Source organism: Heptranchias perlo, chromosome 1 (assembly GCF_035084215.1).
Source record: "Heptranchias perlo isolate sHepPer1 chromosome 1, sHepPer1.hap1, whole genome shotgun sequence".
In the NCBI taxonomy this organism is placed as follows: domain Eukaryota; kingdom Metazoa; phylum Chordata; class Chondrichthyes; order Hexanchiformes; family Hexanchidae; genus Heptranchias; species Heptranchias perlo.
Genome location: NC_090325.1, coordinates 181,495,773 through 181,508,372, shown reverse-complemented (window position 1 = coordinate 181,508,372; position 12,600 = coordinate 181,495,773). Strand labels below are relative to the sequence as shown.

The 12,600-nt window shown below is 41.2% G+C and overlaps 1 protein-coding gene across 4 annotated transcripts in view; it reads right to left on the bottom strand.

The window, feature by feature from the left end:
- The window catches only part of LOC137328491 (limbin-like), a 140,333-nt gene that overhangs the window by 55,025 nt on the left and 72,708 nt on the right, over positions 1–12,600 (bottom strand). For all 4 annotated transcript variants that reach the window (XM_067994343.1, XM_067994341.1, XM_067994342.1 and 1 more), the window contains exons 13-14: positions 7,371–7,530; positions 123–592 (exon numbers count right to left, since the gene is read on the bottom strand). In XM_067994343.1, coding sequence (XP_067850444.1) covers positions 123–592; positions 7,371–7,530 — 630 coding nt within the window. The remainder of the gene's footprint in view (positions 1–122; positions 593–7,370; positions 7,531–12,600) is intronic.

The window sequence follows — 12,600 nt, the reverse complement described above, 5'->3', positions numbered from 1 at the left end:
TGGATGTGGTTCAAGAAGAAGGCCCATCACCACCTTCTCAAGGGAAACTAGGGCAATAAATACTGGCTTTGCCAGCAACGCTCATATCCCCAGAATGAATTAAAAAAATCATATGCACTTACTGGAAAACCAATTGTTCCCAATGCCTTAAGAATTTCTGTTCTTCAATTTCTGACTGTAGCTGTTTGGATAATTCTTCTCTAACTCTCTCCAGGGATTCATTAGCTTTATGTTTTTCATTTTCCTCTTGGTTTTTTTGCCTTTCGTGCAGAATGTTTATTTCCTTCTCCTGGTCCTCTGCTATTTGTTTTAAATAGTCCTTTGAGACCCCAAGACTGACCATCTCCTGAACAAGTTCAGCATGGATTTTTTTAATTTTCAGCAAGGCATTTTTGGTAAGGTGCACAGTAAGGGTTTCCAGTTGGTCTACTGTATCTTCGTCCAATTTCTCCACCAGTTCTCCGAGTTCCGCACTTTGATTGTTTAATAGGTCATGCCAATCCATGAGATATTTGTTGTGATTGAACCTTCTTTCTCCTGAGGTGTTAAGAAGAGATGCCAGCTCGTTTTGTTGATGTTCTCGCTCACAAATCTAACATTACAAAGAATGATATTAAATACCAATCTTCTTTAAAGTACCTTCTTTAAAGCAACTTTTTAAAATCACTCACCAATGAAATGCAATGCTAAAAGTGGAATTTAAAAGGCTCTTAGGATCCTTAATGCTCACAGTATAACCCATTCTGTGGGCCTTCTCAACTGAGCATATAGCAAAAACAAATTCAGAGAAAGGGAGAAAGAAAACAAGAGTGAAAGAACAGGGAGAGAGAGAGAAAAAAAGTCTAGAGATGAAATAGAGAAAAGATAGAGATTAGAGAGAAACAGAGTAGTCATGAAAGAATGAAGATTAAAGTTAATTGAGAGGAGAGTTTAGAGAACAGAGCAGAAAATGATAAGGTGAGAGGGGAAGAGAGTGAACACAATGAAAGGAAAGAGAAAGAGCCAAGAGAAATAAAGTGAAAGGAGATTCAAAGTCAACAAAGAGCTACAGTAGAAAGAGAATAGGGAGATTAGAACTGAACTTTTTCTGATTGTTTCGTCTTAGCTGAGAGGCTAGGACAGTGTGTATATACTAATATAATACATTAATAAAGTCATTGACACTATCTTAGAATTGTTAATACTAAATTATGTGTGGCACAAGTTACTCATCTGCAGCAAAAGGTAGAAAACATTTTGGAATTGCTGGCTTTGTAAGTGTAAATTGTCAGCCACTCAGAGTTGTCTAGGAAGCAGCTGCCCTTTATGTACAATTTCATTTTCTCCTTAATTTCCATATGACGATTTTGTTTTACTAACAATTGGCCATTTAATTTCTTCTGTATCTCTTATCTGGAACAATTGAGCAGTTTCATAAAATCACCAATGAACATTTAGCAATTGTCTAGACATTAACATGTACTCATTAATTTAAGTTGCACTCTGTTCATACCAGTTTCATCCTCAAAAACTGGAGAGAAATTCAGTTCATTTCCACTGGATTATGGTAGTATTTCAGAAATACGTAATAAGGATAAAAGAGTAGTACAGTAACACTGAGCTAACTGGGCTCTCTCTAGTTCTGGGGCATAGAAAAGCATTCACGATGTATCCAATTACACACAAATGACTTTTGTGCAAAGCCACTCACCTTTATGGAAATGGTTACATGGAAACAGGATATCCTTCTATCGGGTTTGTTACCATATCACATATGATATCCATAGTAGGTCTAAGATACAGGCCAGGGAAAGTCAGATTTTTACTCACCAATACTAGTGACTCAATACATCCCTAAATTTGAAATATTTGATTAGTAATGGGCCAGCATTCAATGAATTCTGGAAACAACTACTGTTTATGCTAGCTACAATGCTGCCACCAACTGGTTCTGTTTTACTTCATCTGATTTAATGAATTTATTTCCAGCATCCTATGGAATGGTTCATATGAGTATCAAAAATTAGTCTATATTTGTATTTTTTTCTCACCAATTTTCTCTTCTCCTGACTGTGTTGACTCTTTGATGGGCTATGGTTTCATTGGCATAAGTTGCCCTCTAATACCTCACCATTATTCACATGTGAGCCGTGACAATATACGTTGGTTATTCATCAACAAATGCATTACAATGAACCAAATCCCACCTTCACCCAACATGAAAGCAACATGCATTTTATTTTAACCTAGCTTTCTTTTAACACTGTCCTATTTTTTAAAGAAACGATTTAAAATGAAGCTATTTTTTTCAGAAACAATTAATCTATCACAAACTGTGAAAATGTTCATGTTGCAAGCTATGTGAGTTTCAAAGCTTCAGAGTTCAGTGCATATCTGTAATATAGCGGGCTCTTTCTCCATTGGATATTGATCAGGAGCAGGAATTCTATCCAATTTTCTCGTGATTAACCCAGTGATTCTGAGGTGAATTCTAGTGCCTTTCCATTTTTCCAGCTAAGATCAGCTAACTGAGCACAGAACAGGGACTGAATGTGACTTTTCTGGTTCATTGGATAGATTTACATTTTTGAAAATGAAAAAATAAACCAAACTAATGAATTTAAAAGACAAATACATTCATCATAGATTTTGTTAGATACTGTAGGAATGTACAGGAGTAATTTTTAGGTTTAGATTTGATCTCCAAATTTTCTATAACTGCCTCTTAACAACAGAACAATCTGCTTCCACCAGTTCATCTCTTTAGTCTCTAACATCATGCACATACTCCATAATAGCAGGCTACATGATCACATTTCTTCACTGCTTCATAAAAAATAGTAACCTCAATAATTTTCAGGCCCACATTCATTAAAAATAATCTAGGACTTGGCTACACCCAAGTGCCACGTCAAATACAAGGGCATTGCTAGGACACCAGTTTCTCTTCTAATAGTGACCAAAAAAACAAGTTAAAGAAGCTGCTGAATAACAAAGGCACAATCATGATGCCATCCTAATAGAAGTCGTACATCGTTGGGGGTGGGGGTGGGGGGAAGTCGGCCATCGTCGGAGGCGGTGGGAGGGGGAAGTCGGACATCACTGGGAGGTTGGAGAGAGTCGGAGATCATGGTGGGGTGAGCAGTCAGAGATTGCCGGGGGAAGGGGGTTGAGTAGTCAGGGATCGCCGGGAAAGGGGAGAGTGAGTAGTCAGAGATCTTCGGGGGAGGGGTGGAGTGAGCAGTCAGAGATCGCCGGGGGAAGAGGGGTGAGCAGTCAGAGATCGCCGGGGGAGGAGGGGTGAGCAGTCAGAGATCGCCGGGGGAGGAGGGGTGAGCAGTCAGAGATCGCCGGGGGAGGAGGGGTGAGCAGTCAGAGATCGCCGGGGGAGGAGGGGTGAGCAGTCAGAGATCGCCGGGGGAGGAGAGGGGTGAGCAGTCAGAGATCGCCGGGGGAGGAGAGGGGTGAGCAGTCAGAGATCGCCGGGGGAAGGGGGGTGAAGAGTCAGAGATCGCCGGGGGAGGAGGGGTGAGCAGTCAGAGATCGCCGGGGGAGGAGGGGTGAGCAGTCAGAGATCGCCGGGGGAGGAGGGGTGAGCAGTCAGAGATCGCCGGGGGAGGAGGGGTGAGCAGTCAGAGGTCGCCGGGGGAGGAGAGGGGTGAGCAGTCAGAGATTGCCAAGGGAGGGGGGGTAGGTGAGCAGTCAGAGATCACCGGGGGAGGAGGGGGGTGAGCAGTCAGAGATCGCCAGTGGAGGAGAGGGGTGGGCAGTCAGAGATCACCGGGGGAGAGGGGGGTGAGCAGTTGCAGCCCAGGAATCACAGCCTCCATGGATTAAAAATTAAAAATTTAGGTAAAATAGAGGCACGCAGCCTCCTTAAAAGATTTCACTGACCGACCCACCTCCTAAGAGCGGGTTGATCGCCCGCCCCCCCCGACCCGCCTATGTTAAAACCGGAAGTGAGCAGGTTGGAGGCGAGTTGGGGTCGGGTTTGAGAAATTAAAATTTTTTTTACCATCCACCCACCTGTGCTTGGGGGTTAAAATCTCCCCCCCCGATCAAGTGTTATAGGGGCCCATCACCACTTGCCCAATTTATGAATATGTGCTTTCCAGCAAGAATTACTGTGAAGTAATGTAGGAAAAGTGCCCCATAAATCACCTGAAGAGTGCCTTTAAGATTCATTGGGGAAATGTCCTGTAAATTGCCTGAAATGTGGTCTCAAAATGGAGTTTTAGTTTAAAATTGTCCATACATTATGGAGTCAGTTGTTGAACTGTATGTTGGGAAGTAAAGCTAATCAAAGGCTTCTAATTAACACAAGGTTTTCAGCCAAGCAAGCCATAAAGTCTTCTAAGCTAAAAGCCATAAAGGCTTGTGTAGATGAACAAGGCATTCCTTGCTAGTGTCAGGAAACCATTTGGAAGGGTTCAGCCAGAAAATAACTCCTAGGAGATGACATAAACATGTCACGCCTTATCTAGTCCTGTGTGGGAACCTGTGTAAAAGAGAAACACAGACCCACAAATGGCACTTAGTGGGACATAAAGTAATCACATTCCCTCATAATTGCATGAGACACCTTGATGAGTAGAAAATTGGTAGGTGAGGGGTGGTTGTAAAACGGAGACACACAGTCTCAAGAAATCCATGCTTCACTAACGAGCTTTCTCGGAAAACTTACTGACTGTTAGAAATGATTGACAGCAAAAGGGGTGAAATGTTCTAATACGTGTCACTCAGATTGGTCAATTGAATATAAGAAGCTTCTCTTTGAAATCAAATGATAAAAATAGGACACTCTGAACCCATCCAATCAGTAGTAGAGAAGAGCAGCTTCTCTTTTCCTTTCTTAGATTCCCTTAGTTTGTCTTTGCAATTGGAACAAGATTCCCTTTATCTTCCTCTGTAACCACTGCCTAGCAGAAATAGAAAGGTACCTTCACAAGTTTTTTCTTGAAAGAGAGTCAGAGGTCATAGAAGTCAAATTGTACAACTATACCAGCCAGCTACAGGCAGAGAGTGTGTTGCTTAACTGTACAAGTGTCTGAGATCAGGGAAGGTGACAGCTAAGCGAGTTAGCAGATCTAATTGTTCGTGCGAAGGTGGGCAGCAGGAACTGAGTATTGAAGTGGAACAGATATCCTCGTCGCCAAAGGGGCCCATCAACTCAAAGCTCCAGAAGCTAATGCCTGCATCCCAGAGATGGAAGGAGAGCGACACAACCATGCCACTCATAAGGGCGAGTTTGTATAGGCTATGAAAACATTGCTAAAAACCAGCAACAAGACTTTTATCTATTCTGTAGACTGGCTACCTAATGCTAGGTTAACCTGACTCAACACTTAACTTAGAGTTGTGATGCCTGTATCCTAACTCGCACCAAGCACCAAGTCCCGTTCACCCATCACGCCTGTGCTCGCTGATCTACATTGGCTCTTGTCGGTTCCGGCAGTGCCTCAATTTAAAAATTCTTGTCCTTGTTTTCAAATCCTTCCATGACCCCACCCCTCCCTATCTCTGTAACCTACTCCAGCCTCTGAGATCTCTGCGCTCCTCCAATTCTGACCTCTAGCGCATCCCCGATTTTTATTGCTCCGCCTTTGGCGGCAGTGCCTTCAGCTACCTAGGCTCTAAGCTCTGGAATTCCCTCCCTAAACCTCTCCGCCTTTCTCTCCTCCTTTAAGACGGTCCTTAAAAACTACCTCTTTGACCAACCTGTCCTAATATCTCCTTATGTGGCTCGGTGTCAAATTTTGTTTGATAACGCTTCTTGGGACGTTTTAGTATATCATTGGTGCTATATAAATGCAAGTAGTTGCTGTTGTAGTCAATAAATAATTATTAGTGCATGACTGGTTGTCTGACTTCTTTGATAATTCGGCAAGAAAGGGTTATTTCATTGACTCAGTAGCTTGCAGGTATCTCCACTGAGGGTTAGTAAGGTAAACTCAAATTCAATCCAAAATGGGTAATGTAAGACTGTTCAATCAGCCGACTCAGGTATCATTCTTAGACCTAAAAATGGGTGGTAAAGACTCCAGATGGTTCCTAAGTGAGAGGGCTTAAGGATTTGCCTGGTTTCTTGGAATATATGTGTCGGAATATCAAACAGTGTTATTATAATAATCAGGAGTGGAAAATCTGACTGATCCTTCTCTTTCTTACCAGAGGGATTCCAGGGCAGAATGTAGCACCACTTATTATTGCTCTGGCTTAGATTGATTAACTCAGCAGAACACAGGGATCTTGGCTGATATATATAAAACACAGTAGCATGTTGCAAGGCTGGCCATCAGGGGAATTATTTGTGATCACTTAATATATCTAAATATTCAGTTTCTCCTATTAACTAATAAATCAACAAAATGGCTCACTGGTATAGTCCCAACTTAAGAGTCAATAAGAAAAAAATTTGCAACTGTAAAGACACAATTCAGCATTACATCCCAAATGGTTTCCTGACTGCATTGATCAATCTTGCTTTGCTTTTCCATACAAGCTAGCACAGACATATCAATTGAGGTCATGGGCTCTGGCATAAAATACAGTGACAAATGCTTCAAATTCATCCTCCTCTGATGAGTTGCTTAATACCTCAGCAGATGCTATCCTTTAGCAATGGGAGTTTAACATCGTTCCATTTCAGCTTGAAGCAGCATTTAGCATCTGGTGCAAGCACTTCTCAGAATGCTCCAGCTTTGTTTATTTTTCTTCCCCCAAGTATTAGGACTCCAGCAGAGATACACAACCTGTGTATTTTGAATTTATATTAAAAAAAAATGCTGCCTATTGACAGTCTTAATCTGCTTTAACAGCAACTTTCACCAATATTCTAGAAAAGTTAACGCTTGCTCATGTTTCTCTACATTACAGGGTAGAACTGAGGTAAAGGAATAGAACTTCAACAGGGCGGGGGGGGGGGGGGTCCCCGATCTCCTGCCATTACTTTGGCAGAACCCCCAGAAGAATGAGATAAACAACCACTTACACAGTTTCTCCTGGGTTTTTGTCGAAGTTACGATGGGCGATCGGGAGAACCCCGTGTGGAAATTACTGGTGAACATGTTATATTAACAACAGACATGTGCCAAAGTACTGTTGCACTGACCTCTACTCTATGGTGTTATTCAAAACCTTCAATAAAACCATAGTCAAGGGGCCGAAGTGAAATAATTATGTTTTATATCCTGATATGTTTTTCTCAAGACTATCAATTTGCAGCTTGTAGGGATGATAGCTTTATTCATTAAGTAACCACATACTACTAAATGCTTCCTTCGCATTCGATTATTGTCAGGCAAATTCCCTTTCCTGCATAAGCTCATTCACTTTCCGTTTCACTTAAATATGCTTGGAAACTGGAACGGATAAAATTGCACTTCACTTACTTTTCTGGCAATGTGTTTCCTTCTCTCACTGATCAGTTTGCAATGTATTAGTTTCTTCTCTTGATCCACGACCTTATCTAACCTCTGCTTCACAACAAGTATTTCTTGCTGTACCATCTCCAACAGTGACTCCACCTGACCTTCTGTCAGATGACCAGTGCTAAAATAAAAAACACATACCTCAGTTGAAATATTTTAAAAGCATTTAAAGTTATAATAAAAAATAAATCCACACTGGTTCATAGAATCATAGAATGATACAGCACAGAAGGAGGCCATTCGGCTCTTTGAAAGAGCTATCCAATTAGTCCCACTTCCATGCTCTTTCTCCATAGCCCTGCAAATCTTTCCCCTTCAAGTATTTATCCAATTCCCTTTTGGAAGTTATTATTGAATCTGCTTCCACCACCCTTTCAGGCAGCGCATTCCAGATCATAACAACTCGCTGTGTTTAAAAAATTCTCATCTTGCCTCTGTTTTTTTTGCCAATTACCTTAAATCTGTATCCTCTGGTTACCAACCTTCCATGATTTTGAACACCTCTGTTAAATCTCCCCTTTACCTTCTATGCTGTAAGGAGGACAACCCCAGCTTCTCTAGTCTCACCACGTAACTGAAGTCCCGTATCCCTGGTACCATTCTAGGAAATCTTCTCTTCACCCTCTGAGGCCTTGACATCCTTCTTTAAGTATGGTGTCCAGAATTGGACACATTGCTTCATGTGTTTGAATTGAATTTTGTTATACAGCAGACACTTGCAAAATTTTACATTTCCAAACAACTGTCAATCTTTTGAAGACAGCTATGTCTTTTCTCCTTTGGGATCTGGATATAAAACAGGACAGCTGATGAAATTAAAACCAACTGTAAGAGCCTTAAATTAAATGAGTTTGAACTGTTTCAAAGCACTTTTTTTATATCCATAAGTACACATAAAAGTGTCCCTAATTAAGCACTAATTACTTTTATGTGTCAGTCTCACTGGACAGCTCACCAGGATTGAGGTGAGAAGCAGAAATGTCACATTGGCCCATTAGGGATTGCACTTTTATAGTTTTGTTGAAGTACATTGCTGGACCAAAGTTATATTGGACATTCTGTACCTGAAGTAGGGTTGTTTGATGCTGACTGAATGCAAAAAGTGGAAAAGAATAGTACCATAGTCTCAAGACAGATAGCTTCATTTTGATGAGCACAAATTTATCCTTCTCTCACCCCCCCAAAATAAATGAAAGAGTTTCACTGTAAAAAGTCAGATGTGTCAGAATATATCAGAAGGGGGTGTTCATTTTATTATGTAAGAGTCGATCTCTGATGACATTGTACATGGTAAGGGAGAGAATATGGCCACTCTCTTATCTGTCTCTGATGCATGCATTTTGCTACTTCTTTCTATTTCTCCTCTTCTGCTTCTGTTGTACATTATTAATAACTCCTGTAATGTACTATAACAATTGAATAGAGGATCCAAACCATACTTTATTCTAGAGAAAGAATAACTTACTATTTTAATGAAGTAGCAACAACTACCAAAAATAAAAAACAAAATATTCTCGCATTTATACTTTTTTTTACAAATTATATATTTGACATTCCCGTTCCCTCACTAACTTTCTCCTGTTCCCTGCTCGCCTAAGGATATTGACCCCATGCAGATCCATGGGCACTGGCAATCTGTGTAGCCTCACTCGACTAGCTATTAGCTCTGTGTGAGTCTCGAGAGTGACCATAAATGTCAACAAGGTTATTCATCCATGGGGCATCTCAGCAAAGCCCGAACCTGTCCTTACCCAATGTTCACACATGCACCTTTCCAGCAGGCTTGCATTTAGGAGTGGGAAACCTGGCCAATTTTCCCCTCCCTGACTTCAGGGCACAACCTTACTGTAACCGTGGCTGAGATCAGCTAAAAAAGCACAAATTGAAGAATAGAACCTGGCACTTTGTAAGGTCTGTTTGGCTCAGTGATTCCAACCATATTTCTCACCCCTCCCTATCTCTGTAATCTCCTCCAGCCCTACAACCCTCTGAGAACTCTGCGTTCTTCCAATTTTGGCCTCTTTTGCATCCCCAATTTCTTTCGCCCCACCATTGGCGGCCATGCCTTCAGTGGTCTTGGCCGTAGAACTGGAATTGCTTCTCTACACCTCCCTGCCTCTCTTCCTTTAAGATGCTCCTTTAAATCTACCTTTTTGACCAAGCTTTTGGTCACCTGTCATAATATCTCCTTATGTGGCTCAGTGTCAAATTTTGTACGATGATGCTCCTGTGAAGTGCCTTGGGATGGTTTCTACATTAAAGGTGCTATATAAATGCAAGTTGTTGTTGTATTTATATTACAGCTTAAAGAAAACAGAAATCTTTTTGCTTCTATAGGCAAATCAGTTTTGCTCTTACAAATTTTTAATTCTTCTCCCCACCCTCTTAGTTTCTCCCCTTCTCTCCTGGCTCATGTTTGCATACAGTTCCATGGGTTCCAGCTGTTTCATGTGGAAGTGTTGGGCTATATCACTCTGGGTGGTGGGGGGAGGGGGGAGGAGAAGAATCACAATCAAGTATGGCATGGGCTTGATGGGCCAAATGGCGTCCTTCTGTGCTGTGACCATTCTATGATTCTAAGTACAAACTCACCTGAACCTGGTGTCCATGCAGGCACACTTCCCGAGGGTAACTGGACAGTGAACAAAAGCTGGAAACGTGACTGACTTTTCTCCTTCCATTTCTGCGGCAAACTGGAGTACTAAAAACTCATTCTGGAACCCTTCAGATCTGTGTGGCTTAGCACCAGAGCATGGGGCATACTTACAGACTGAGCTGTCAGCACTGCTTATATACTTTGCTTGCTAGACTTTAAGCAGTTGCTAGACGTGTGACTGTGTGTACTACATATTCCATTTGATGCAACCCATACACATTAGGAATTAAATGAAGGTCAAATAGTACAAAGTGGGAAAACACAGAGTAGCTGAACCTCGTATATTTAACATTCATGAGTGACTATTCTGATAGGATGCTTGATGTTTGGCTTCATGCCTTAAGTGAAGAAAGGAACAAATTATATTCTGCTCTGCTAATCAGTTTCTTGTTAAAAAAAAACCCTACATATTCAAACAGCCCCAAAACTTAGCAAATATGCATTCATAGATGAATCATCAGTGTGAAAACAGGTTGCCGACGACCAAGTTTCAAGTTCAGACAGTAAACAACCAATTAAATATTTAAACAGCATAACTCGATCTTGGAAAGATGTATTAGCCGTATTTCAGTCTAGAACATGGCAATATACTTGGCAAAGAAACTGTGTTTCATTAAACATTTTTTTTCAATAATATCAGCATGCCCGCACAACAGGATGCTGAAGCACTGATTTGCTGCACCGTGGAAACGGGAGCTCATGGCTCAGCGCCCATTATTTTTCACGTGGAGAGTATACAATTGCTCGACTCGTCAGGGAGAAGAACCAAAAAATATATAGATGCTTTTGCAAAGAGAGAGGGGGGTTAAAAAAAAATACACAGGTCACATCAATCCAGACTGCTGCTGTGCACATTCTGGTGCAAGTAGCCTAATCATGATTTCAGATGGAGAATAGTGCAGGCATGGAGGACAAAAAGGGGATTAAAATAATACATTTTTCTGACAAAAAATAGAGATGCAAATACATATTTTGCTTTATTGCAATGTGGAATGCAAAAGTTTTCTAGATACTTCTCAAATAACATTATACTGAGATTCAGATTACAAAAAAACTATTAAGCATATTCTGAATAATACTCATTATTTATTTAAGTTTCTTTCCCACCTATTTGTCAACTTCATGCTTTTCCAGCTAAAAATCTGTATCTAAAATATCAACAACTAAAACCCAGGGTACTAAACGGTGAATATAAACAGCATCCTGTAACTAAAATGAGAAAAAAAAGTCCTACATCAGGTTTAGACTCTGGGTACAGTCATTCTGTGGTGGGGGAGGGATAGCAAAGAGAAGCCGATAAAAGTTGTATAGTGCTTAGTGCTCGCATCCGAGCACATTGATTTCTGTGCCCATTGATCTTGCTTTCATGCTCCGTTAGATTAAAGCCTAGTAACAGCTGATGTGCACAGCAGACAGCAAAGACAAAATGAGTAGTCGCTCACAATTAATGCCCTTACTTTTGCTCATCCAACATCCTTGATTAAAGCTCTCCTGTGTATTTCTGAAGGACATAAAATGTGCACCAGTTAATTGGCACCTTGTTGATTGGAGCATCCATTTAAATGCAATAATTGTTCAGACACCAAATAATTTCTGTTACAATTTAAATTGAATGGAATGGTTTATAGTACACTTCAAACTACAGTTGTTGCATTATAGGTATAATTCTAAGGTGATGGGTGAACCATCACCTATAGCCTCCAATGAGATACACTATGACAAACATATGGTGAAAAGTAACAGCCCAAATGTATTGCACATGAATAAGAAAAACAACTATTATCAAATACAACAGGTTGCAAGGCAAATCATATACTGAAAGCTTTCTCAGATGGTATGGCTTGATAAATGAAGCTGAACTGGCCCACAGTGCTTTGTAAATTGCAATCTGTCTTTAGGCTGGAGTTTGAAAGCTAATTCTGAGGAAAACCGGACTCCATTTTACTGGAATCCAGTTCAATTCCTATGGAGGTTAAGAATGCCAAATTCAGCCGACATGGCAGAATGGAGGAGAACACAGAGTGATGTTCACTGGTGCCAATGTTGGCCATGAACAGGAAATCAATCCAATGTTGAATTCCCATTCTTTAATTTTGTTGCTGACTATAGAAATATGCTGAAAACCTCAAATGGTTCATAAGTTAGTTATACCCAGGTCGGATGACCGATTTGCACATCAGGAAGGCTACGGGCCTCCACAAGAGTCTCCTCTGGCTTTGTCCTGCAAAGGCTTAGTTCACTATCTTTCGGGTCATATCACGCACGCTCAAGCTCCACCTCCCCGACAGTGCGGGTGAGACAGGCCGGTAATGCGCCCACCGCACGGGGTGGTGGGATCCCGAGTCGGTCGGCCCGCCTCAGCCTTCACTTTCTTTGTGCCCTGGGGTTTTGGGACACCTTTTGACTTGCACAAATGTTGGACTCCTTGATCCATGTAGCTGCAATATAGCTGCACTATAAGTAACTTCATAGAATTATTCTATGAAGTTAGTCATTGTGCAGCTCACAATCATGCACTTACTAAAGGAGAGATGC